General features: G+C 54.9%; 1 protein-coding gene across 4 annotated transcripts in view; it reads right to left on the bottom strand.

Annotated features, from left to right (window-relative positions):
• The window catches only part of PITPNM3 (PITPNM family member 3), an 88,060-nt gene that overhangs the window by 63,184 nt on the left and 917 nt on the right, over nt 1-23,959 (bottom strand). For 2 of the 4 annotated variants that reach the window (XM_059669002.1, XM_059669001.1), the window contains exon 2: nt 5,301-5,396. In XM_059669002.1, the coding sequence (XP_059524985.1) occupies nt 5,301-5,396 (96 nt within the window). Of the gene's footprint in view, nt 1-5,300; nt 5,397-13,653; nt 13,803-19,613; nt 19,664-23,959 lie in introns of those variants that run through there. The other 2 variants (XM_059669003.1, XM_059669004.1) reach the window with 2 other exon arrangements.

Genomic DNA, 23,959 nt, shown 5'->3' on the forward strand with positions numbered 1-23,959 from the left:
CACCACTACTCTCTCTTCACTGCAGCTGAAAGGACCCAAATTCTGCCACCGTGAAGCTGAAGCTGCTTTTCGGAATATTGATTTTAAACTGTTAAACAAAACTCAGACAGAACCTTCGACCCACCCCCCTTTCCTGCCCGAGAGATTCGGACAGACAAACCTGCTTCGGGAAGGCGAGTTTAGAGTGTCACCTGAGCCTAACTGGCATTAAGTGTGGTAAACAGGGGGCCTGTTAGCTAGATACCCCATGTCCCATTATCTCTGAGTCATTTGGCAAGGATGTGCCCGCCATGTGCGGTCCATCTCCTTCCACTCCCTGCAAATGGCCCATTCTCGCTTCTGAAACCTAATACCCTGTCCCCCCAGCCTCCAACCTTCTCCTTTGTCCAAAAATGTCTTATATGCCCAATGTTGCCTCCCTGTCTTTGGAATTCCCATGGAATTATCTGGCCCATGTAAACTCCTCGTGCACATGTCCTGAGGCTAACAGGTCAAGCCTGCCCTCCCGCCCCGTACTGGGACAGCGGACGGACAACACTAAGTGGGCACCCCCTTGCTCACTGTTGGCACCCACGCCTCTCTGCTCATTCTTCCCGTAAAACCTTTGCACTGGCTGTTCCCACTGCCCAGAACACTGTTCCCCCAGACACTCACATGGTTCATTTCTTGTTATTCAGTTCTCAGCTCACGGCCGTATTTGAAGGCTTCTTACCATCAACCAGTCACTGTCACATTCCCTTATGTTATACTGGAGGGAGTTCCCCCATTTTTTAAACAGTATTCCTGAGATGTAGTGACATTTAGTTAAGTCTACACATTTAAAATGTACAATTTGAGGGAGAACCTCTCTGTTATTTACTAGTTGGGATGCTGCCTAATTCAGATAAAAAGTAGAATGTACAACTTGATAATTTTTGGCATGTGGACACACCTGTGGAACCGCCACCCCAATGGAGACAGTGAATATGTACCCATCGCCCTCAGAAGTTTTCTCCTGTCCCTTTTTAGCCCTCCTTCCTGCCCCAGGCAACCACTGACCTGCTCCCGTCACTACAGATTTGTTTGCATTTTCTAGCGTTTTATATAAATGGAATCATACAATATGTACTTTCTCCATCTGACTCCTTTTACTCAGCTTGCTTATATTTGAGATTCACCCACGTGGTGCGTGTATCCGTGGTTCATTCCCTCTTACAGCCAAGTAGCATTTCATTGCATGAACGTTTATCTAGTCACCCCCTGATGTACATTTGAGTTGTCTTTGGTTCAGAGCTATCACAAATGGAGCCGCTATAAACACTCATGGCCGTGTCCCAGGTGAAAGATGCATGCTTTCCTCGGGTCAATTACCCAGGATTGGAAGGGCGGGGTCATGTGGCAGTGAACTTTGACTGACTTTTTAAGAAGCTGCAGTCCACTTTCTAAAATGATTGCGCCATTGTCCATTCCCATCAGCAGAGTTTGAACGTTCCAGTTCCTCCGTATCCTGATCAATTTTTTAAAAATATATTTTTGTTGATTTCAGGGAGGGAGGGAGAGACGGAAACATAAATGATGAGAAAGAATCGTTGATCTGCTGCCTCCTGCACATCCCCTATTGGGGATCGAACCTACAACCTGAGGAATGTGTCCTGACTGGGAATCAAACCATGACCTCCTGGTTCACAGGTCGATGCTCAGCCACTGAGCTACCCCAGCTGGGCCTGATCAGCTGTTTTAATGAGCTGTCATAATAGGTGTGTAGTAGTATCTCATGGTTTTAGTTGCATTTAATGACTAATGATGTTGAGCATATTTTAATTGTTTTATCATTCATGCATATTTTTTGGTGATATATCTGTTCCTTTATGTTATTTTATTTATGCTAATTATCAATATAATTTACATGCTTGTATATTGTCTTACCACCACCGCCCATCAACACTAAAGTGCAGGCTCCAGGAGGGCTGGGACAGGACCTACTTGCCCCTGGAATCCTACCTGGTGCTTGATGGGCAGATACTAGTAAACCTGAAAGAGTGGATGAATGAGTCTGATATCTGGCTCCTGTTCTCTCTGACTCTGTGTGAGACTGAGCAGGTTGCTCAATTCTCTGGCCCCAGTTTCCCAGCCTGAAAAATGGGATAGGTTGTCAGACTCAAAACCCCGAGGGCCCCCAGCTCTGACAAGGCCTGGGTTTCAGGCGCAACCCCTCACTCTGCCCTCCAAACTTGGTGGACCAGGCCATGGCTCCCCAGATGTCCTTTCACTGTATGGACAGGACAGGCAGTGGCAGCTGGTCTGGTCTGGAGCCTAGTTCCCATCGGCCACCCTGCAGCATCCAATCAGGGGCATCAGCCACCCCCAGCCCCAGGGCTGCTGCCCCAGAGTTGTTATAGACCCAGAGGGCTCCACACTCCTGCTGACTAACCCCAATCCCTCCTATGCCTTCCATATACAACCAGAACCCCCAGAGCCTCCCCTCTGCTACTAGACCATGAGCAGTGAGGGTCTCTCATCCCACCTGGTAACCCAGCACTGGGCCAAGGGCTGGAGCTTAAGGAAGGAAGGAAGGGAAAAGCCCACATTGCAGTAATAAGTCAAAGAAAAAGGCCTAACCTGGCCATTCAACTCCTGGGTTCCAGCCCCTTCGTCCCCACCCTGGTGTGTGATCTTGGGAGGTCCCTTCCATGGTCCGGCCTCAGTTTCCCCATCATGCACTGAGGAGGAGGAGGAGGACATGGTGTCCCAGGGGCTTGTTCAGTGCTGACACCTGCCAATATAGTCCCACGAAGGCTGGAGTGGGAACGCTGAGGCAGCAGGATGCAGGGCCTGCTCAGGTGGGGACAGAGGCCACCCTCAGGTCAGGGTCAGGGCTCAGCCTGGCTGGAGAAAGGAGGCCAGGGAAATGGCCCTTCAAGTAATGCCCAGGAAGCTGGACACCCATGGCCTGGCCCGGATGCCGAGAGGGCAGGCCAGGTGGGGCCTGGACCAGCTCCTGGGAGCAGAGAAGAAAGATAACTTCACCTCCTACTGCCTTGAGCCAAGGAAACATGCAGAGGCCTTGTCCAGGGAGTCCACACGGAGTATACAGGAAGTGGGGGAGGTGGCAACTCAGAACTAAAGAAGATTCTCTGACCTGTGGAGCCGCTCCTGTGGCTGAGGGCTAGGGGTGCTCTGCAAGGGCGATGGGGGAGGGAGCAGAGACGCGAGGCTGGTGGGGAGTGCCGAGAGGTGGGGAACCAGCAGAGACAGAGTCTGGAATTCTGGGGCAGTGAAGAGAAGGAAAGACAGAGTGGGGACAGCGGAGGAAGAGATGGAGATGGAGGGGCCTCCAGTGAGAGAGGGGTGAAAGATGAGGCCAATTTGGGAACCGCAGACTGAGCGGGGAGGTCCTGGGAGGGGAGGACAGGGAGCTGAAGGAGGCAGCGGTCAGCAGGGAGGAGAGCAGACGTGTCCACAGCTGCTCTCAGGGAAAGCAGGTGAGCAGGGCCCCGAAGGATGAAGGTGATGCCTCTACAGCAAGCCATCCTTGTCATCTGGGAATGCGAGCCCTGAGGCATTCCAAAAATATTTTAAATAAATGTGCTACAAGCATCAAAATATTGAAGCCATTGTTGTCACACTGCGGCTTAGTTGCTATGGAGGAACTCGGCTCCAATGGGAGACAGGAAACGAGCCCCAAATGGGCTGGTTTAGGGTTGGCATCAGGGAGAGGGTTCTCTGCCCAGAGCCCAGCATGAGGGAGGCTGGAGCCAGACAGCATCCCACCACCCAGCCGTGCTTCCCGAAAATCACCTGGACTGGGTACCCTCCGTTTCCGGAGACACAGAGCTGACAGGGAAACTGAGGCCCAGAGAAGGGAAAAGACTTGCCCACGATCACAAACAAGGTAATGGCATGGGTGAGCCCGTGCCCCGAGGGTGCTGCTCTGGGCCCAGAGGTCTTCCCAGCACAGTGTGTTTCTCCTTCAAGACCCCATTTTGCCAGGCATTCCAGTTGGCTCTGCCTCAGAAGGCAGGTAACCCCCCAAGTATGGTGACTTCCCACGCCAGGCAAGTGAGAAGTGGGGAGCCTCCTGGGCCAGAGAAGAGGCCCTTGTTCGTTCCGCCCACTCGCACACAGCGCCTGCGAGGGTCCTCTCTCCTGAGTTCCAGACAGACACTGCCTCCCGCCGGTCCTTACGCCTGCCCTCCCAGCCCTTGCTCAGGCTGATCCCTCTGCCTGAAGTGCCCGCCCCATTCGGTGCCCTCTTATCCAGTTTTTGCAAAGCTGCTTATTCTTCCATCCTGGCTTACAGAATGCCCCTGGCTATGTCCTGTGTGCTGGCCATGCACTCAGCCCTGGGTAGCCACCTGACAGCCTGCCCACCATCGTCTCTCCTCTGAACAGCTGCAACAGGCTTCTAACAGGTCCCTACCTCATCGCTGTTTCCCTCCCAGCCGTGGGCTAATCCTATGAGCCACTTACTGGGTCACAGGCAGCGTCTTCTCTCCTCTTCCCCTGGCTCGCTACCTCCCTGCCATGAGGACCCCCTTCAGTTCCCAGAATGCCCCATCTTTCCTGCTTCAGCCCCATCATACCTACGGTGTCCTGCCTAGAGGGTCCTTGTCCCACTGCTCACCTAGCCTCCTCCTTCCTTCAGTTCTGCAGAGAGGATGTTAACGACCCCCCAGCCCTAACCAAATTAGGTGCCTCTGCCCTCACTCTGAATTAACAGCTGATACTTTTCCTCAGTGTCATTATTCCCCATTCTGATTGCACTTCCCTTTGTGAAATGGTTCAGTGCTTGCCTCTCCCACTAGACCAGTGGTTCTCAACCTTCTGGCCCTTTAAATGCAGTTCCTCATGTTGTGACCCAACCATACAATTATTTTCGTTGCTACTTCGTAACTGTCATGTTGCTACTGTTATGAATCATAATGTAAATATCTGATATGCAGGATAGTCTTAGGCGACCCCTGTGAAAGGGTCGTTCGACCTCCAAAGGGGTCTCGACCCACAAGATGAGAACCACTGCACTAGACTGTAAGCTTGATGGGGGTGTGGCCATGCCTATGAGTTTCCCACAGTATCGGAGCGCCTCACACAGCTCCTGGGATATCCGAGGGACTCAGCAAGCATCTCAAAGAGTGAGTGAGTGAGTGAGTGAGTGAGTGAGTGAGTAGAAGCTGAACCCCAGCCCTCGGGGGCCCCCAGACTGGGTATGAGAGTGGAACTGAGTGTCTGAGAGGGGAGAGATACTAACCCCCAACAGAGACTCCTTCTTGGGGCTTCCAGAAAGATCAGCCAGCAATGATGGGAGCACGCGGTTCACTCACCTCTTGCATCAAAGAATTCATCATCTGAGCTCTCCACTGAGTCGCTGAGGACATTTCGAAGGTGCCAGGGGGCACCGCCGCCCGGGGTGGGGCCACCTGCCAAAGGGAACACACCTGTTAGCCAAGCCTGAGACCAGCATGAAGGAGGTAAACCGGGCGGCCCTGGACCCAGGGTCCGTGGGTGTCCGGCAGGTCCCTGCCCTCTCCCCGCTGCTGCTCAGACCCCACTGAGCGCTCCCACGGCCACGGTCTCATTTCAGCCCATGCCTTTCTGAGATAGCGCCGCGGGGGGCAACAAGTGTGCCCGTTTTCTATGCCCTAAAATGGAGCCCCAGGCAGTTAGGGGAGGGTCTAGGTGCCACAGTGCATCAGGAAGCATAAGGTAAGTTTCCCCATGTTAACACATGATCTCAGCTGCCTGAGACAACAGTGGCTGGTTTCTCACTCACACACACTGGTTGGCGGGGGGCTTGTTCATGGCGGCCACCTTGTGATGCCCTCATCTCAGAAGGAGACCCCAAAGCCTGCTGCAGCCGGAGAGGAGAGCACAGAGTCACACCGCGTCAGAGATGCTCCTTCAGGAGAGCGGGGAGGGGAAGCAGACACCTGATGAGCACCAGTAGCATCCACCACACACAACTGTGCAGGCCAGGCCAGGCCAGGCCAGGGCTGCAGCCTCGGGGGAGAAATCCCCACGCTAAGAGCAGGGCCTGAGCTGGAGCTCTGCCCATCTCTGTCACCTGCAAGCCTTTCCCTCTCCAGACGGCAGCCTCAGTTTCCCCATCTATAGAAAACTGACAACAACCCTAAACACGAAAGATCAGAAATAGCGCATGTTTATAGCCTGTATCTCAAGAGGCGCCATCATGACAATTGCTATTATTCTTAATATCTACAGAGGCCAGAGCATGGGCGGAGGGGTTCTCTGGAGCAGGGAGGAGCAAGAGCACCCAGAGAATGTGTCCCTGAACTCTGCCCCAACCCCACTCCTGCCCCTGGACCAGGGAGGGGAAAGCCAGCGACAGAAGCCTCTTCCCACCCCCACCCCCCCATCTCCCCCACCCCCCGCATTGTCTGCCCCCTCCATAGGCACTTGGGGACTCACATGCCACCAGCTGGTGCCCAGCACATCCACAAACCTCTCTGCATGCTCTCCTGACACATGAAATACTGGGACTGCAGATGGATTAAAATCTAATTGTAAAAATTAAAACCATAAACGTGTTGGAAGGAAATTGACCTGGTAATTTCCCTGAGGAAATAATTAGAGCAGTACACAAAGACGGAAGTATACAGTTGATCCGCTCGGCGTTCTGGTAATCACAAAAAACTGGGAGAAATGCCGTAGGGGACTGGAAGTCTGCTCAAATACCGTCGTAGGAGAATTCTTTGCAACTATTCGAAAAATAAAGTAGCTCCTTAGATACTGACATGGAAAAGGGCCCATGGGGTATGGTTAGGAGAAAAATGTTGCAGGTAGATCCCAGAACCGTAAGTTCCTTTGGACCTCGCTTTTGAAAGACCTACCGTACTCATATCTGCATATCGAGGATACGAGCAGCAAGTTAGTTAAGAGCTCAGGCCCTGAGGTTGAAGGGGCCTGGATTCAAGCTCAGGCCTCGCCTCTTTGAAACTGTGTGATGTCAGGTAAGTCCCTTCATCTCTCTGGGCCTCAGTGTCCTCAGCTACAAAGGGAGGGTAGCTCATACCTGCCTCATGGCCTGTTGTAAAGATTAACTAACATGCATCAGAGTGCTTAGCACAGGGCCCAGCATATAGCAATGTTCTCAACAATAATTACTGTATAAATATACTTACAGATGCATTAACATGCCTCGAGGACATGTGCCAAAAATGTCAATAGAGATTATCTCTACTGAGTAGAATTTGATTAGAAGAGGCAGGGAAAGCTCGGTTTTTACACTGCACGTGTAATTTTATATGATTATCGATTTTATGAATTCATCTTATTTCATCAATCCTAAGATGCACATTCTTCACACTTTATCATCTTTAAGATTGGGGTGCATCTTACATGATGGTGTGTCATAATTTAATTGGCATTGTTTATTGCTTCTCAGGGATCTTATAACTGGTGCACCTTATAATTAATTGTATCTTAGATGCAACAGAAAACAGTGAAACCACCAGGCGCACAGGGTATATCTTCCCTGAGGCTTCAGCCCTGGCCACCAAGCACACATGTCCTGTCTCCAGAGAGACCTGGGCTCCTGTATCAACAAAGCCCCTGCCTCGGTTTCCTCATATGTACAATGAAATCCTTGACAGAGACAGTCCCTTGAAATTTTTCAATTCTGACTGATGTTTGAGGAGCCCATCTGGCACAATAAACAAGTGAGAGGCGGACAGCCCTTCTCTCCCCTCCCCCCCACCCCACTCCCACCACAGCTACAGTTCACATTACGACGAAGTCCTTGGAGAACCTACCGCAGCTTCCGCTCACCACACCCTGTCACCCTGCAGCATGCCAGCACTGTTCCCTGCCCTGAGCCCAGAGCTCAGAACATAAACTGTTCCTGAAGCAAGAGGCCAGCCCAGGTCAGCCCAGGGCCGCAGCCCTCCTGCCTGTCCCTCCTACCCCGCCCACTACCAGCTGCCAAGACCACACCCAGCTGGAACTCCATGGCTGGGAGCCAGGCAAAAGCATGTTCTGAGACATAGAAAAGGCAGAAGTCACAGGGAACACTGACCAGAAGTCACCCCTGGGTGCAAAGCTAGGTCTTCCCCACGCTCCCCATGAGGACCCTCGAAGCTTCTGATTCTCACCCACCAGTGTCGACAGCTTGACAGGCTGGTCAGCAACTTCCTACCCCTGGGCCCTGGATTTGCTGTAAGGGAGTTTGAGAATCCAGATGCACCATAACTGAGTATTTCTAATGTGGATATGGGACTGTTTCCCAGACGAACGTGGAAGAAGTCTGAGCTAGTGCAATTAGACAAGGAAAAGAAATAATAAGTATACATATATTGAAATAAAAAATAAAACTGTTTTTATTCTCAGATGGCATGGTATTCTATGTAGAAAATAAAAAAATCTACAAAACCTATTTTAAAACCCCACTAAAACTAGTAATTGAGTATAGCAAGATCCCAAGATACAAGATTGATATGCAAAAGTCAATTTCACTCCTATATCCCAAATGAACCATTAGAATTTGAAATTTAAAAACCAACACCATTTACAATAGCGCACAAAAATCAACAAAGTGAAAAGAAGTGTTGGATATAAATCAAATGTACGTGCAGGTTTCTGTGACTCAAAAAATACAATCACTTAAATGTAACTTCTTTCTGAATTCAGCATATTTATATGTTTTCTCAAGCAACATCTACTAAAGATATAAAAACGATCACACAATCTTTAACATGCAAATATCCCTTGCTGTTGAAATCTGTTCCATTCCTAAGAAGCAAGAACCTGGAGGATCAGGACAGTCTCATTGTCCTCACCTACTTGGCTCCTGAGTGCTGGGTGGAGAGCAGCAAGAGCTTAAGTGGTGACAGGTTCATCTGAAGGTTCATCTGAGTCTATCTGGTCCCTGAGTTTGAAGAGCAAGGGTTCAGGGAGGAGTTCCTGGATATGGTGACCCTCATGCCTGTACAGTACACACTCCACCCAAGAACAAAGATGAGGTCGTTCCTGCCAACCTCCCTAGAGGTGCGGGACAGCGCCTGAGGGAAAGAGGAGAGAAAGCTCTCCCCGCACCGCATCCATCTCTCAGGCCACTGTCCCAGGTCCCTACAACACTGGCAGCATGGGTGCTGAGCTGGCCATCATGGGCGTCCCAGTGGGAGAACCGGGCAGGTGGAGGCTGCAGGGAGGCCAGTCCAACACGATCTGAAAGGGATGTGTGCCCGGCTAGAGGTGGACAAAGAGGGAAGGGTTTTGGGGTGTAAAGGGATCTGCCCATCACACAGGCACTGTGTTAGGTTTGGGGAATATTAGTTTGGTTAAAGAGGGGCCCTCACAAAGCATACATACATGCAGGGGGTGCTGGGGGAGATAGGCCTGGAGAAGTGAACAGCAAGGGTAATTTCAGCAGTAGAAAGTGCTATGCAGAAAAGAAAACCTCTCCCTTCTTGTCTCCACCATGTCCTCCCTCCTCAAGCCTAAAGGGTAGGCTGGTGTGAACACAGGGGTCTGTACATCCACGTGAGAGAGATCAGGGCAGTCAGCCCCAGGCATCAAAAGAACAGTCACCTACTGGTATTTGAGTTACAAATGCTGAACTACCACTGTGTCTCCTTTCCGATGGCCAGTCACCTGAGTGTTGACTCTTCTTTGTGCTCAGAATCTGTATGTGAATTTCTTTTTTCAAAAGCATATTTTATCTTGTTTACTGCCCTCCTCCTTGTTTTCAAAATGCACTGGTTCTTACTTTATTTTATTTTTTGTTGGTAATCCTCACCCAAGGATATGTTTTCCATTGATTATTTTTTTTAAGAGTGGAAGGGAGGGGCAAAGAGGGTGAGAGAGAGAAACTTCAATGTGAAAGATGAGAGACATGGATTGGTTGCTTCCCACGTGAGCCAGGCATCAAACCCGCAACTAGGCACATGCCCTTGAGCGAGAATCAAACCCGCAACCCTTCCATGCATGGGCTGATGCCCTAACCACAGGGCACACCGGCCAGGGTAAAATGCACTGGTTTTTAAACATTTATACTAATAGCAGAGGAATATGCAAATTGTCCGGGACACCATCACAGTAACAGTAACGACCAGCAGGCTGCATGGGGCGACAAGGCCAGCAGGGGGGTTAGTGAGGGACAACCAAACGACTGAACAGCAGGCTGTGTGGGGTGACCAGGCTGGCACGGGGGGGGGGGGGGGCAGTAAGGGGCGAGGCCGGCAGGGGGGCAGTTGGGGGCGATCAGGCAGGCAGGCAGAGGTAGTGAGGGGTGATTAGGCTGGCAGGGAGGGGCTGTTAGGGGCTATCAGGCAGGCAGGCAGGTGAGCAGTTAGGAGCCAGCAGTCCTGGATTGTAAGAGGAATGTCCAGCTGCTGGTTTAGGCCCGATCCCTAAACCAGCAGCCGGACATCCCCCAAGGGGTCCCGGATTGGAAAGGGTGCAGGCTGGGCTGAAGGGACCCTCCCCACCCCACCCCCCGCCCCCGCCACCCATACACAAATTTCGTGCACTGGGCCTCTAGTATCCTATCAGTTTCTTTAAATGTGCTACCAGCCCCTCCCTCCTCTCAGGCAGGGATTGCCCAAACAGCCTCTGGAAAGTGGGTGACTGGGGGCATCTGGCTACCTGCTCTTGTATCGAGAAGAGCCTGGGCAAAGGGATGCTGCCAGGAAGCAGCCGTCCCCTGGCTTCTGGGCGGGAGATGCTCCCTCCAGCTCTCCTTCCAGCTTGCAGAGTTTTTTTGCAAACGGTAAAGGTCGTATTTCAAAAAAAGAAAAAGAGCGATGGACAGAACATCTTGGGAGGAGTGTGAGCGGGAGACCTTTCGGAGAAGTGTCAGAGGAGTGGAGGCTTGAATGAGAAGGAGCCAGATGCACTAGTGCTAGTGTGTGTGTGTGCGTGTGCGTGCTCCTGCACACACATGTACGGGCTGGACAGGCAGGGGCATGCATGAGAGCCTTCGGGAAGGAGGAACTGCAGGGCAGCGCTGCAGCGGAGCTTGCACATCGGAGGGGCTGTGATGGGGAGACAGACAGATAGAGGAGGAGGTGGGAGCGGAAATGGCGCCCGAGGGTGGCCTGTCCTGGATGGGAGCTCAGAACAGGCGGCTGTTAAGGGTCCAAGCCTCACCCAGAGCCTATCACCCACACACGTCAGGAGGAAGGGACACAGATGCCCCCCAGGGTCAGGACGGCTCCTGCGGGGCGGGGCTCGGACAAGGTCAGGTGTGTGAAAGGCCGCACAGTCTTGACCATCAGAAAAGGTGGGCTCCGTGGTTCCAACACAGAGAGGGTGGCGGCCAGAAGCTCAGTCCCTGAGCAGCTCCCTGCCCTGCACCTCTCTGCAGAGTCTGCGTCCAATACGTGGTCCCAAGAGGAACAGGGCCAAGAAGGGTTTTTGGCAAAAAGGTGAATTCATAAAAATGGTCTGATGAGTAAATCTACTCCGCTGGCTGCTTCACAGGTATGAGCCATCCTAACTAAGCCCTGTGGGGTGGCTGGCACGACTCCCTAGCTTACAGCTAAGGGAAGCAAGCCTCGGAGAGGGGAAGGAAGTGCTTTGCTCAAGGTCATAAGGCTCGGAAGTGATGGAGGCAGGATTTGAACCCAGGCCCATCGGGCTCCAGGGTCTGTGCTCAGCACCACATGCTGGGTGCTCTGTGTCGGTGCTCAGGGCGGTAGGTATCCTTCTCACCCAGGTATCCTTCTCTCCTCTCTTTTGGCCAAAAGAACTCTCCCACCTGCTGCTGGCCAGCTTGGCAAGGGGCTGGAGGCCCCTGGCTGTTCTCGGGGCCCCAGGCCTAGGGGGCAGCTGTCCCAGTTCTAGAACCATCCACCTACCAGGTCTGCAAATCTGTGTCTGGATATCCTTGCTTCTGTGTGAAAATCTAGATGTGTGTCCGCCTGCCTTGGAAAGTGTCATAGCAGGATAAGAAGTAAGAAGCGAGGAAAATCCCTGGGCAAGTGGAATGGGGAAACTGAGGCAAGAAAATCAAACAAGGCCAAGGAGTTTGGGTGGCTTGCGGCCAGCTTGTGAGTTGCAAGACTTTATCTTCCCCAACCAAGGACACTTGAGAGTATACCTCTCCTCCCTACCCAGAGAATACAAAGCTTAAATCACCCTGCCGGGAAACAGAGAACAAAGACCCAATCAGTGCCATGTGTGCCAGCCAAACCCAAGGACAGATGAGTTGGGGAACAAATAACAAAAGCCCCATTAACGCCAGACAGACCTACGATAACAGAAAAAGACCAAACAGTCATCCAAACTCCCCTATATACTCATTTTAATGCATCAACATATTTAAAAATGAACCTGGGAAGCTAATGAATATCCTACTGAAACCCTCCCCTAAGATTCTCACCTGAAAGAAAAAAGAGGAGGAGGAGGAGGAGGAGGAGGAGGAGGAGGAGGAGGAGGAGGAGGAGGAGGGGAAGGGGAAGGGGAAGGGGAAGGGGAAGGGGAAGGGGAAGGGGAAGGGGAAGGGGAAGGGGAAGGGGAAGGGGAAGGGGAAGGGGAAGGGGAAGGGGAAGGGGAAGGGGAAGGGGAAGGGGAAGGGGAAGGGGAAAAGGCCCTCAGGACAGAAACTCAATGAAGGCTCACTCTAGATCACACCCATGCCCCTTCCCAGCATGATTTTTTTTTCTAAGGGGTCCCAGGAAGCTTGCAGCCAGGGGAGCGCTGGGCAGTGGCAGCTTGACCCAGGCTCCCCCCCTGATCCTGTCTCCAAGGCCCCCTTTTTCTCCGACTTCCCAGGGAGCTAGCAGCAGCCCCGCAGTGGCTCACTTCTTTCCTATCAGGTTTCTAGGGAGACAAAGCACCCGCCTGGGCTCTCCCCTGTTGTTTCTTCCACCCTAAGCCCTTCCTTTGTTTCCCTGTCCCAGCTTTAATAAACACACCCTCCCACCCATCTGGACTCACGTTGTGACATCTTTCCTGCACAAAGTCAAGGACGCACACACTGCAGGCCGGCCCGAGGCAGACCTGCTCTGGTTGGCCCCTGTCCAGTAGCAGTGTGAGCGTCCTCAGCCAGCTACACCCCCTTCCAAAGCCCATCCCTGAGACAGCCATTCACTCTCTTATGCCCCTCTCTTTTACACACACACACACACACACACACACACACAATCCGCTCCCAGCCATAGGTGAAAATTTAGCAGAAAAGTGAGAACATGGGCTTTGGAGCAACACAAACCTGGGTTCAATGCTACCACTTACAAGTGTATGACCTGAAGCAAATTACTAGTAAGCTCTCTGAGCCTCACTTTTCTCATCTGTAAAATGGGTATCGTAATCTTACCTCGTGTTAGGAGATTTCAGATCATCCATTAACATGCCCAGCACTGCCTGGCACTCGGGAGACAGGAGCCTCACCGGCTGCAGGGGTTAAGGTTCAGGCGGGGCTCTGGCAGCCACCTGCACCCAGTGGGCTTCCAGCAGCCTCCGGGGTCCTCCTCGAGGCTACAGAGTTCCTTCTGTATCTTCAAAGGCTCAGCCTACACCCTCCCGCACACTGTCCTCTGTCCCACCTTCACGCCCACATTTATTGAAAACTCTAACTCAGAATAAAAGAGAAAGGAGACTGTCCCAACCCTGCCCCAGCAATTCAGAGAGAAACAAGGATGCTTCGCCACCCACGATGCCTGGGTCTCCCCACAGAGCTCCAAGCTGGGCCAACCCCTCTTCTCCTGGTCCATCTACCCACCGCCTGCAGGTCCAGTGCAGTCTTGTCACAGGCCTAGGTCTCCCCAAAATGGGTGCAGCCAGAGGCCCTGACTCAGACCGTCCGCTGCACACACCCATCTTCCCTACTTCAACCCTGGCTCTCAGGGACACGGGAATAGGCAAACGGACAGATGGACAAGAGCCTGCTGTGCATGCCCCGCCCTATACCAGGACCCCAAGCCCCAGCCTGAGGGCCAGCAACCCACCAGAAGGAAGCCCCACCTGCCCTCAGGAGCCGGTCTGAAGGGAACACTGTTTCATTATGAGAAAAGCCAGTGAGTGAGGGGTGTGGGAGTGGCCAGCTCTTCCTGGGCCAGACCTTGGACTAGATGGTGCCGAGAGGAAGGAGTTGGGGACAGACAGAGCTGAACTGGATCAGCCCCTGTCCCTGGGGTGCAGCCTTGACCCAGCCCTGTACCACCCTGCACGGAGCACAGGATGGACAGCGCAGCCTGACCCCTGGGCTGAATGCCACACCCCCTGCCCACCCTGGGTCTAGACGGCACCTCCCTGAGGCACCTCCCTGCAGGCCTTCCTGGAGGAGGAGTGAGCTGAGCCTCAAGGGAGGGTGAGCAGGGTTGGCCAGGCTGGGACAGGAGGGAGGGAGGACAGACACGGGTCAAAGCAACCAGGCCACTTCCAGGAGAAGCTGGATCTAGAACTTTCTCCTCCAGAGTAAGGTCCGGCTCATCAGAGCAGGGAGGGGACAGGGTGTCTGTGTGACAGCCACAGCCCTGAGGTGCCAATCCCCAGACCTCCAGGGAGCCACAGGTGCCTCTGAATGGGTCAAGGTTGGGTGCCCACGCTGGGCCTGTCTCCTGTGGCTGTGGCCACGGCATGCCCCACCCTGCGAGGCTGCATCTGAAACCAGGGCCTGGCCCGCTGATGGGGTCCAAGCAGACTGTGCCTCCGGGGAGGACAGGGCTGAGGGAAAGTGCTCATGCAGGCGGCCCCCATCTCTCTCTCTCTGTCACACACAGCCACACAGCTACACATGCACACACACACATACACACACACACAGAGACACACACACACACACAGCCGCACACACACAGCCGCACACACACAGCCTCACACACACACACATAGCCTCTCACACACACACACACAGCTGCACACACATACACACACACATAGCCTCTCACACACACACACAGCCTCACACACACACACATAGCCTCTCACACACACACACAGCCTCACACACACACACACAGCCTCACACACACACACAGCTGCACACACACACAGCCTCACATACACACACATACAGCTGCACACACACACAGCCTCATACACACACACAGCCGCACACACATATACACACATAGCCTCTCTCACACACATACACACACACACACAGCTTCTCATATGCACACACAGCCTGCCTCTCCCTCTCTCTCTCTCTCTCTCTCTCTCTCTCTCTCGCTCTCTCTCTCTCTCTCTCTCACACACACACACACACACACACACACACACAGCCTCACAAGGCGCATCTAGATGACACTTCCCTGCTCTCTGTCCTCGCCTGGGGTCCACATGCAGGATGTAGAGTGTGAGCTGTGTAGTCTGCCTGAGGCCCTCCTCTCTGCCCCTCTCTGGGAGCCTGGCCTTCCTGCTCTCTCACATGAACCACCACCCCACCCCCACTCCCACTCCCACTTGGGGGCCAGTTCAAATCCCAGCTCTGCCACTTATCAGTTGATGCACTTAGTAAATGTCACTTTCGCCACTCTGTGCCTCAGTTTCCTCCTCTGAAAAATGGGAGTAATAATAGTACTTACACAGGGTTGCTTTGAGCATGAAATGATTATTTGGAAAAGGTCTAGCATAACGCCCGACACTCAGTGCTGGGAGAGGGTTTGTTAAATAACATAATCGTGCTCACCCACGGGCCTTTCTTAGGTCCTCTCCTATGTGGAGACTCCCAAGGGTGAGCCCCTCTCCTCCTGAGGCCCTGGAATGGGAGCCTAGAGGGCAAAACAGGAACTGCCTTCTCTCCCTGAAGCTGCCCTGATGCCCATGAGGTGCTCCTGCTGCCTGGCTGGTCCCCTCCCCAGCATAGCTGCCTGGGGCCGTGTCTCGCCTGCCCCCCAAACCTTGAGCTACATCCCAAAACATCCTCTGTGCTCACCTGACCCCAGATTGGGTCCAGGCCTGCCTGCCCCATTGAGCTGTGGGTTTCCTCATGGCAGACACCTGGTAAGAACCTCTCCAGGCCCCTAGCCTCTCCCGGTCCAGGGATGGGCACAGAGAGAGCTGCTGTTACGCTCAGCATGGCCCAGCAGGGGCCAGATCTCAGGAGGCCTCCCAGGGAAGTGTCCCATTGAGCAGGCCCGCAGGCCCCGGCTCGGGGTCAGGATGCGTGTGGTGACCAGACCCATCCAGGGCCAACCAGCCCATGCTGAGGGGCTGCGGGGCCACCCAGGGAGGGAGGAGAGGCCCCCGGAGACGCTGCTTCTAGAAAAAGGCATTACTGAAGGAAACCAGTGCTGGTTGGGGGTTGGTTGCTATAGAAACACGTCCTAACTATCTCCCAAACTGCTGTATGCGCCACTGATGAGCCTGTGTGCTAGGCTGTTTCAGGGGACATGCCAGGAGTCCCAGGAGGGCCTGTCTGCTGGGGTGCCCAGCACCTGGAGCCCAGATCCTGAAGGGCCGGGAAGGAAACCAGCTTCTGGGGCAACCGGGCAGCTCCATCGGCCCAGCGGTGGGCTCGGGACTGAGGCTGTGTGTCCGGGCTGCAGACTCATCCTGAGGCTGGCCGCCGCCCCAACCCTGAGCTGGCCACAGATCAAGGCACAAGCATGATCCCCGGACATGCTGAGACCCAGCTGCAGATCAGGCCACAGCCCCAGTCTCAAGCCAAGCTAGGAGGTGAGTCAGATCCAGCCGCAGATTCGCAACCCGCCCAGCAATGACTCCAGCCGGACCCCGGCCTTAAGCCGCACAAGGCGCCATCAAGGGTCCTCGCCCATCACTTCCAGGATGTTTTCCGGGCCAGCGCTGAATCCGCACGGCATCTCCCACCCCTGCCAGGCTTCTGCGTGGCCTTCGCTTCTTATTGTCTCCACAACAGCCCAGCGAGGTCAGTACAGAAGGCCGTGAACCCTGTTCGCAGATGAGCAAGGGGAAGCTGGGAGGAGGAAGCTGACCTGCCCACGGCCCTGCTCTTGCTCCCGGGGTGGGCTGCGTGGGATGAGAGTCCCGCCTCCCCGCAGGACACAGTTGGCCAAATCAGTTGCCTTGGAAAAGATGTGTTTTTTGAAGACCTGCTGGTATCTCATAAATATGCCATTTAAATACCCATTAATTACCTTATTGAGGAACTAATTAGTGATTAATAGCTTTGGCTATCTATTGTACTTTCATTTGCTCTGCCAACTCGGCTCCCAACAGTTCTGAGTTACTTGGAACAGTCTCCCAAGCCCCAGACGTCCCCTCTCGGTCCCTCCAGACTCTTGCTCCAGAAGGGAGACACTTTCTCTTCCCTCTAAAGGGAGCTCCCGCAGCATCTGCCGCCGATGGCTCTGCCACCTGCGGGCTCCTCAGGAGGGCAGCTGGGAGCGGGGGGGAGCCCCAAAAGAGGGGACAGAGGGCCCCCCTCAGCATCCACAGGAAGGCACTCCTTCCAATCAACCCAGGGCACCTTTGGGAAGTGGGGACGGAGGCTTGTGGGGGCCTGGTTGGGGTCACAGATTCCATGGAGAATGCTGCCCCCTGCCAGCCCTGCCCACACACATTGACCTCGCCCCCGACAGCGCTTTCAGAGACCCCCCCCCCACCTCAATGAGTGAGCCAGCTTTCTGGTAAGGGCACCAAAGGCTACTGTGAGCCTGAAGCAAGCAGCCCTCCCCCAGCCAGGACCTAGGTGGCTCCCGTGGGCCATTCCTACCACCTGCCGCTCCAGGCTGCTACTAAGCAAAGATGGGGCCTCGGCTGCCTCTCTCCCTAGGCTCTCCATTTGGTGCCAAATCCCAGCACAGGGAATTGAGAATTGCCAGCCGGGAGGGACCCCAGAGGCGGGGCTGCATAATGCTCTCATGGCTGCTTCAGATTACACTGTACAAGAAGGAAACAAACAGGCAGCAAGGGATAAACACCACCACCACCACCACCCCCACCCCCCACCCCCACCGGGCAGTAACAGGAGAGCTGAAAATAGCTTTTTACCACTGGGGATGATTCCAGGGTTGCTCAGCTGGGACCAGCCTCAGGGGAGGCAGGAGGCGGGAAGTGGGGGTGGGGAGAGAGAAGGAAGCCCCAGGAGGAGCAGTCCAGAAAAGGTCAGAGGTGTGCGAGTGATGGGCGGCCCAGACACCCCACACCTCCCGAAGACAGACTCCTGAGCGCTCCCAGTTCGGTGCGCACACCTAGGTCTCTCCCAGAGGAGCCAGGAGCGCAGGGCGGGACGTGCTCAGCAAACACGGGGAGCCGAGCAAACAGGGCATCAGCGGCAGGCAGCCGCTCAGAAGAGGTCTCTCATCCGCCAGAACTCAGCGCCCCTCCCAGACCGAGCCTGGCCCGCGTTTCTATTTTTGCTTTCAACCCTTGTTTGGCATCCCTGGCTCACAGTCGGCGACTTCCCCTCCCTCCAGAATAACGGGTCATCTGGGAAGGAGAAACACCTCCTCGCTGGCTTCCCCTGCCCAGGTCTGCAAATAAACAGGCTGACCCTCACAGAAGGGGGTGCCCAGACCCCCTCGCACCTTCCCCTGGCAGAGCGCCATCTGCGCCCTCGCCTGCTCCTTGGCCTCGGAGAAGAACCTCACCGAGACGCCTAGAGAGACAGCTTGCCACCCAAGAACTCTGGTTTCCAGATGCAAAGGCACCTGCTCCCTGCCAGCCCTGCCCACACGCGTTGGCCTCGCCCCCCACAGCCACAATTCCCGGCAGTGAATTCACCCGGGTCCTGAATTCACCCCGCAGACAGGCCTGAGCCCGAGCCCCTACATGCCACCCCAGGTCTTGAACCAAGCCCTGACGTGGCCACACAGGCTCTCAGCCTGGCCCCAGCCTGAGCCAGGGCCCTATTCCCAAGTGAACCTCACAAATGCAGCCCCGGACAGAGCCCGGAGGAAGCAGGGTGGGGCCCGGCTGCAGGGACCAGCTCCCACCCGGAGCCACTGACAGGCAGCAGGCTCCCCGCTCCCCACCCCTCCGCACAAGACCTCCATGGGGGCTGGTGGCCACGCAGCTGCGCAGGCCCTCCAGGCACAGGGCCCTGGAGGTGGCATTACCTCCGGAGTGACTCACTAGGCTCCCATTCCTTTGTGAAAGGGGGTGCGACTTAGCATTTTCTTTCTCCTTAGAAAACAAGAATTTTAGAAGCAAGAGTGTAGAGAGATTTGAGGGAGTGGGTGGGGAGCTCAGATCTCATTTGATTTTTACTCACTTGTTACGCATTGCCTTCTGCCCCCTCCCACCCCCACCCCTCCCCCTGGGGGCTCTGACACTCCGGGGTTGCTCAGCTGGGACCAGGTGCTCTCTATGTCCAAGCCCTCAGCACCCGAATTCTTCCCCACCTCCCACCACCGTTCTGGGGAGGGTCCTGTGCGCTAGAGAGAGGAGGAGGTGAGGCCCCTGGAGGCAGAGTAAAGCCGGCAGGGAGGGAAGCCCAAAGAAAGGAGCAGTATTAGAGCCAGAGCTGACTTAAAGCTCATTCAGACTCCCCAACTCTTTCCCTTCCTTCCCCTTTTACAGATGAGAAAACTGAGGCCGGGAGGGGCAGTTCAAGGTCAACCAGTGACAGAGCGGGCTCTCTTCTCTGTTGCCCAATTTAACTCTTAGAAATGTTGACTCCAAGAGTAGCAGAGACCTAAGCGCTGATTCCCGCTTTGTCTCGAACTTTATGTGTGATTCCAGACCCAGACACTTAACCTGTCTGGGCCTCAGTTTTCTTATCCATAAGAGGGGAATGACATCTGCCCTACCTTAAAGAGATGCTGTTGGTCCATTGGACAGGAGAGCATGTTGGGGACTGCTGCCAAAGAAAGAGCCAGGTTGTTCTCAGGATGCTAATCCCTGACCTGGTCCTCCCTCTCAGAAGCCTGGATCCCAGAGTCCCCAGTCCTCAGAGCCTCGCTGGTCTCTGGGAGGTCACACTCTTGGTCCTTGAAGACCCCAGAGAAGGACGCTTTGCCTTTCTGGCCTCAGTTTCCCACCCTGCACGATGGCCAGGGGGACTGGCAGACCTCCCAGCCTCTTTCAGCCATGAACTGTCCCAGGATACTAAGGTAGGGGAGAAAACACCGCACCTTCTGGCCAATGCAACAGACACAGCCCCAACAAGGGGGAGTCTAGCCCTGCCCTCACTCTCTGTTTCCTGCACCGGATTCCCAAACCCCAGCCAGGCCACAAGGGCCTTCGTTCCATAGGGACGGGGGATTCTGGGCTCGGGGTCACATGCTGAGGTGGGGCTTCTGTGGGAGCTGCGCTGTCCTTGACCCTGCAATCACACCACAGCCAGGGCTGGGCCCCAGAGGTCTCAAGCTGGGGCCTATTGTGGCCTGAGGGTCTGCAGGGACAGGTCCCTCGGCCAGGAACAGGCCTGCCCAGCTCCAGCACCCCCAGGTCTGCAGGGACAAAGGCTTCCCAGAGGCAGGTTTTAGAGAGGCCTTGAGTCGGGACAGTGGCAGCCAATGAGGCCCCAGCCTTCCCCCTGGCACCTGAGCAGGTGAATTTACGTATAATCTTGCAGGGCTTGATGCCCTTCCCAAGATGCATCCCAAAGCAATCCTGATGCCCTGGGCCTGAGAGTCCTGCTTCAGTCCCCTGGCACCTACCCAGCGTCCTGAGAAGCCCAGTGCTGGTCCCTTTCCCAGCTTCCAGACATCCCCTCCTCTGAGACACTGGGCCACTCCCCCTTCCCCAAACCAAGGTGCAGGGGGCCCAGGAGGAGCTCTGGCGTTGGATGGTGAGAGGGCAGCTGACTCAGCAGAGCAAGGTCCAAAGTGAGACTCCAGAAACGCAGGATTTCAGCCCAGCTCTGCCACCACCTTCCTCTGTGGCCTCAGTGTCCCCCTGTTGACAAGGGTTTGGAAAATGGGCATCTGGACACATCCTCCAGCTGTGCCCCGGTAGGATCAGGACTTTATTGACTGGAATTACTGGGTTCCAAATACTCCAGCCCGCTGGCTCCTCCCCTCCGAACAGAGGCCAACATTTGGGAGCAAACTGGTTCCTCCGGCCTGGAAGGCCCAGCCCTGCAGCCCAGCCCGGCCTCTCCACACGGTCCTGTCCCAGCTTGAGAAGTTCCTAGACCCTCTTGGCTGCTCCCTCTCTTCCTGCTTGGCCAGGGGCCTCCCACTTACCCTGCCAGCCTGCTGGGGTGTAGAGGGAGGGCCCCAGGGCCCTAGAGAGGAAGGGAGGGGCAGCAAGCCTGGCAAGAACCAGAACAAACCTTTCCCAGCCTGGGAGAGCCTCTCTCCGCCCTCCCAGAAGCCCTCAGGTGGCAGCCAAAGGGACCTGTGGAAACACCCAAATCTCACTGTGTTGCTTCTGTCTTCGATGCTCCCCAGAGTTCCTTTCAGCCATCTGCATCCCTGTAGGGACCCACCATACCAGCCAGACAGATTTCTGCACCCTGGGGCATCTCCTGCCCACGCATGCCATTCCCACCGGCAGCCGTCCCTCCACACTTAACCTCTGTCCCTTTCCAACCTCCTAGCCTTTATTCAAGTCCCGCCTGGAAGCCTGCCCCTTGCCACCTTCCTGTCCAAATTCTGCTAGTCTTTGAGGCCCAACTCCTAAGAAATCCAGCCTTCTCCATCCCAGGCCACCATTGGCCTCCTCTGTGTCTGCACTAGCCCATAGGGAGCCCATAGGGAGCTCTTATTGCAAATCACCATTTACTAAACGGACCTCCTAGCTCAGTGATGGCGAACCTATGACACACGTGTCAGAGGGGACACGCGAACTCATTTTTTTTTGGTTGATTTTTCTTTGTTAAATGGCATTTAAATATATAAAATAAATATCAAAAAATATACATCTTTGTTTTACTATGGTTGCAAATATCAAAAAATTTCTATATGTGACACGGCACCAGAGTTAAGTTAGGGTTTTTCAAAATGCTGACACGCCGAGCTCAAAAGGTTCGCCATCACTGCCCTAGATCCTTCCCCACCCCTGGCCCCACCTCCCTACAGCAGCCTTTCATCCCCAAGGTGGGCCTCTCTCCCCCTTTGTCCCAAACTGAGAGCACCGTCGGGGCAAGGGCAAGGGCAAGGCCTCTCCTCCCCTCCCCTTTCCTCTGAGACTGAGCGGGCACCATAGTGATCCTGGCCCCTGTGACTGAAACCCCCCAGAGGTTGGGAGCTAGAAATAGCCCGTTTGGGATTCACCCTCCACGATCGATCCCATTCTGCCTGGGACCTGATTCTCTTGTACCCGGGACCTCCGGGCACGTGGCAGTGCCTTCACTGTCCCCCTTCAGCTCGAGTCTGGCACAGTTGACACGGCCATGGCTGGCTGCTCAGGCGGAGCCCGCTGGGAGTCTGAGGACGCCACTCACCAGACTACCTTGCGATGACCCTGGCGTCACACCCTGTGGTGGCCCTGGGGCCCAAACCCCTACTCCTTCCCTCAGTAGGTGGTCCCTGGCCCGTTTTTAGAGGCAGCACCTCACTCACAGGCCAGATTCCCACAGCCTCCATCCCTGGCCTTCAGCCTCCCTTGGTTCTAATGGCATCTGTCCCCAGAGTGAAGGCCAGGCCTGGTCATTTCTGACCATCACTCTGTCCCTGCAAGGAAGATGGTCCTGAACAGCCATCCCTCTCTGTGTTACCTCCCTTCCGTGGGCCTCAGTTTCTCTCTCTGTAAAGTGAGGGACTTGAGCTCCTGTCTCCAAGGACTCGCTCTGTTCTAACACTCATCAGTCTCTTCTCAGAGACTCTGCCAGTGGGGGAGATGTCACCCCCATACACCCATGACTGCGTGCTGTTCTCAATTCAGTAGGTTTAGGAGCCTAAAGAAGAGGGACATTTGCAAAATGCAAAGTGGCCTGGAAGAGCTGAGAAAAGGAGTAATCTGATTTTGCTGGGGTCAAGCCCACAGGCTGCTTGGGGTGGCAGCTGAGCATGAACAGTTCGATCCACAGAGGAGGGGAGTCTGTGCTGCCCCGAGGGAAAGGGCCAAGCGTGAAATTGCAGCACAAAAGACAAACTGCTTGATGCTCGGAGCAGGGCCATTTTTTCCACCTGTCACTGGAACACATTCCCACGGACTCTCAGCCTAGGGACCAAAGGACCCGCAGGCCAAGGCAGAGGGACCGAGCCAGCACCCCCATTCCAGGAGGGGCGGCCTATCCAGACACCGATGGGGAAACCCCACCCCCGAGAGCCCTGAGAGTCCAACAGAGCTGGTCTTCATCCAGGCTCTGCCCAGACCCTCTGGGCCACCTGGAGGGAGCCATTTCTCTGAGTGTCTATTGCCAGATGTTTCTGAGAGGGGAGAGTAACATTTCCTGTTACTCCACCGGGTGCCTGGGACAAGCAGTAAGTACTAACAGCTATTGCGATGGCAGTGCCCAGGCAGGTGATCTGTGCCCGGGGGTGGGCACTTGCGTGCACACACATGCCCACATAGAGCAGAGGCGGAAGGCGGACACACACCCTGTCTTGTGCCCTTTGGGAGGAGTGACGTTGGGTAAGGACCCAGCTCAGTGGGGGAAGGAGAGAGAGAACCTTTCCCAGCCCCAATGGTGTCATCTCACTGTGCCTCCCCCAGCGGGGAAAAGGGAGGGAAGTGAGAAAGGGGTGTTTAAATGTGTTCCCTTCTTGCTGTGTCTCACACAACCTGCCCCACCCCAACAGGACTCCTGGGGGACAGAATGGAAATCTATTCTCAGGCAGCTAAATCATACACCCCGGTGGTATTCAGGGGAGATCTGAACCGGGTCCAGGGTCCGGGGCAGCATTTGCGGGGTGCAGTGGATTCACACACAGCCCGGTGGTATGCACGCTGAGTATGTATACACATGAATTCACACATTCATGCATTCCATCACTTTCATCACTTACGGGTAGAGTGGTGGGGTTTGTGCCAGGCCAACGCCTGGTCCCAGGGGATGGCATGGCACCTGCCAACGTCACAGGTTGGGTATGAGTTCATGGCAGATCTATTCACACATGCCAGCCTCACCAGCCAGCCTGCTGAGACCCAGCTTGCTGCCCACACTGTGGGCTTTCTTCAACCTGAGCCTCCCAGGGCACCAGCGGGCCCACAGTGTGCAAACAGGGGCAGAGTCTGGTCCTCATCCCAACCCCAGTGCCAGCTC

This window comes from Myotis daubentonii, chromosome 16, assembly GCF_963259705.1.
Source record: "Myotis daubentonii chromosome 16, mMyoDau2.1, whole genome shotgun sequence".
Lineage (NCBI taxonomy): Eukaryota > Metazoa > Chordata > Mammalia > Chiroptera > Vespertilionidae > Myotis > Myotis daubentonii.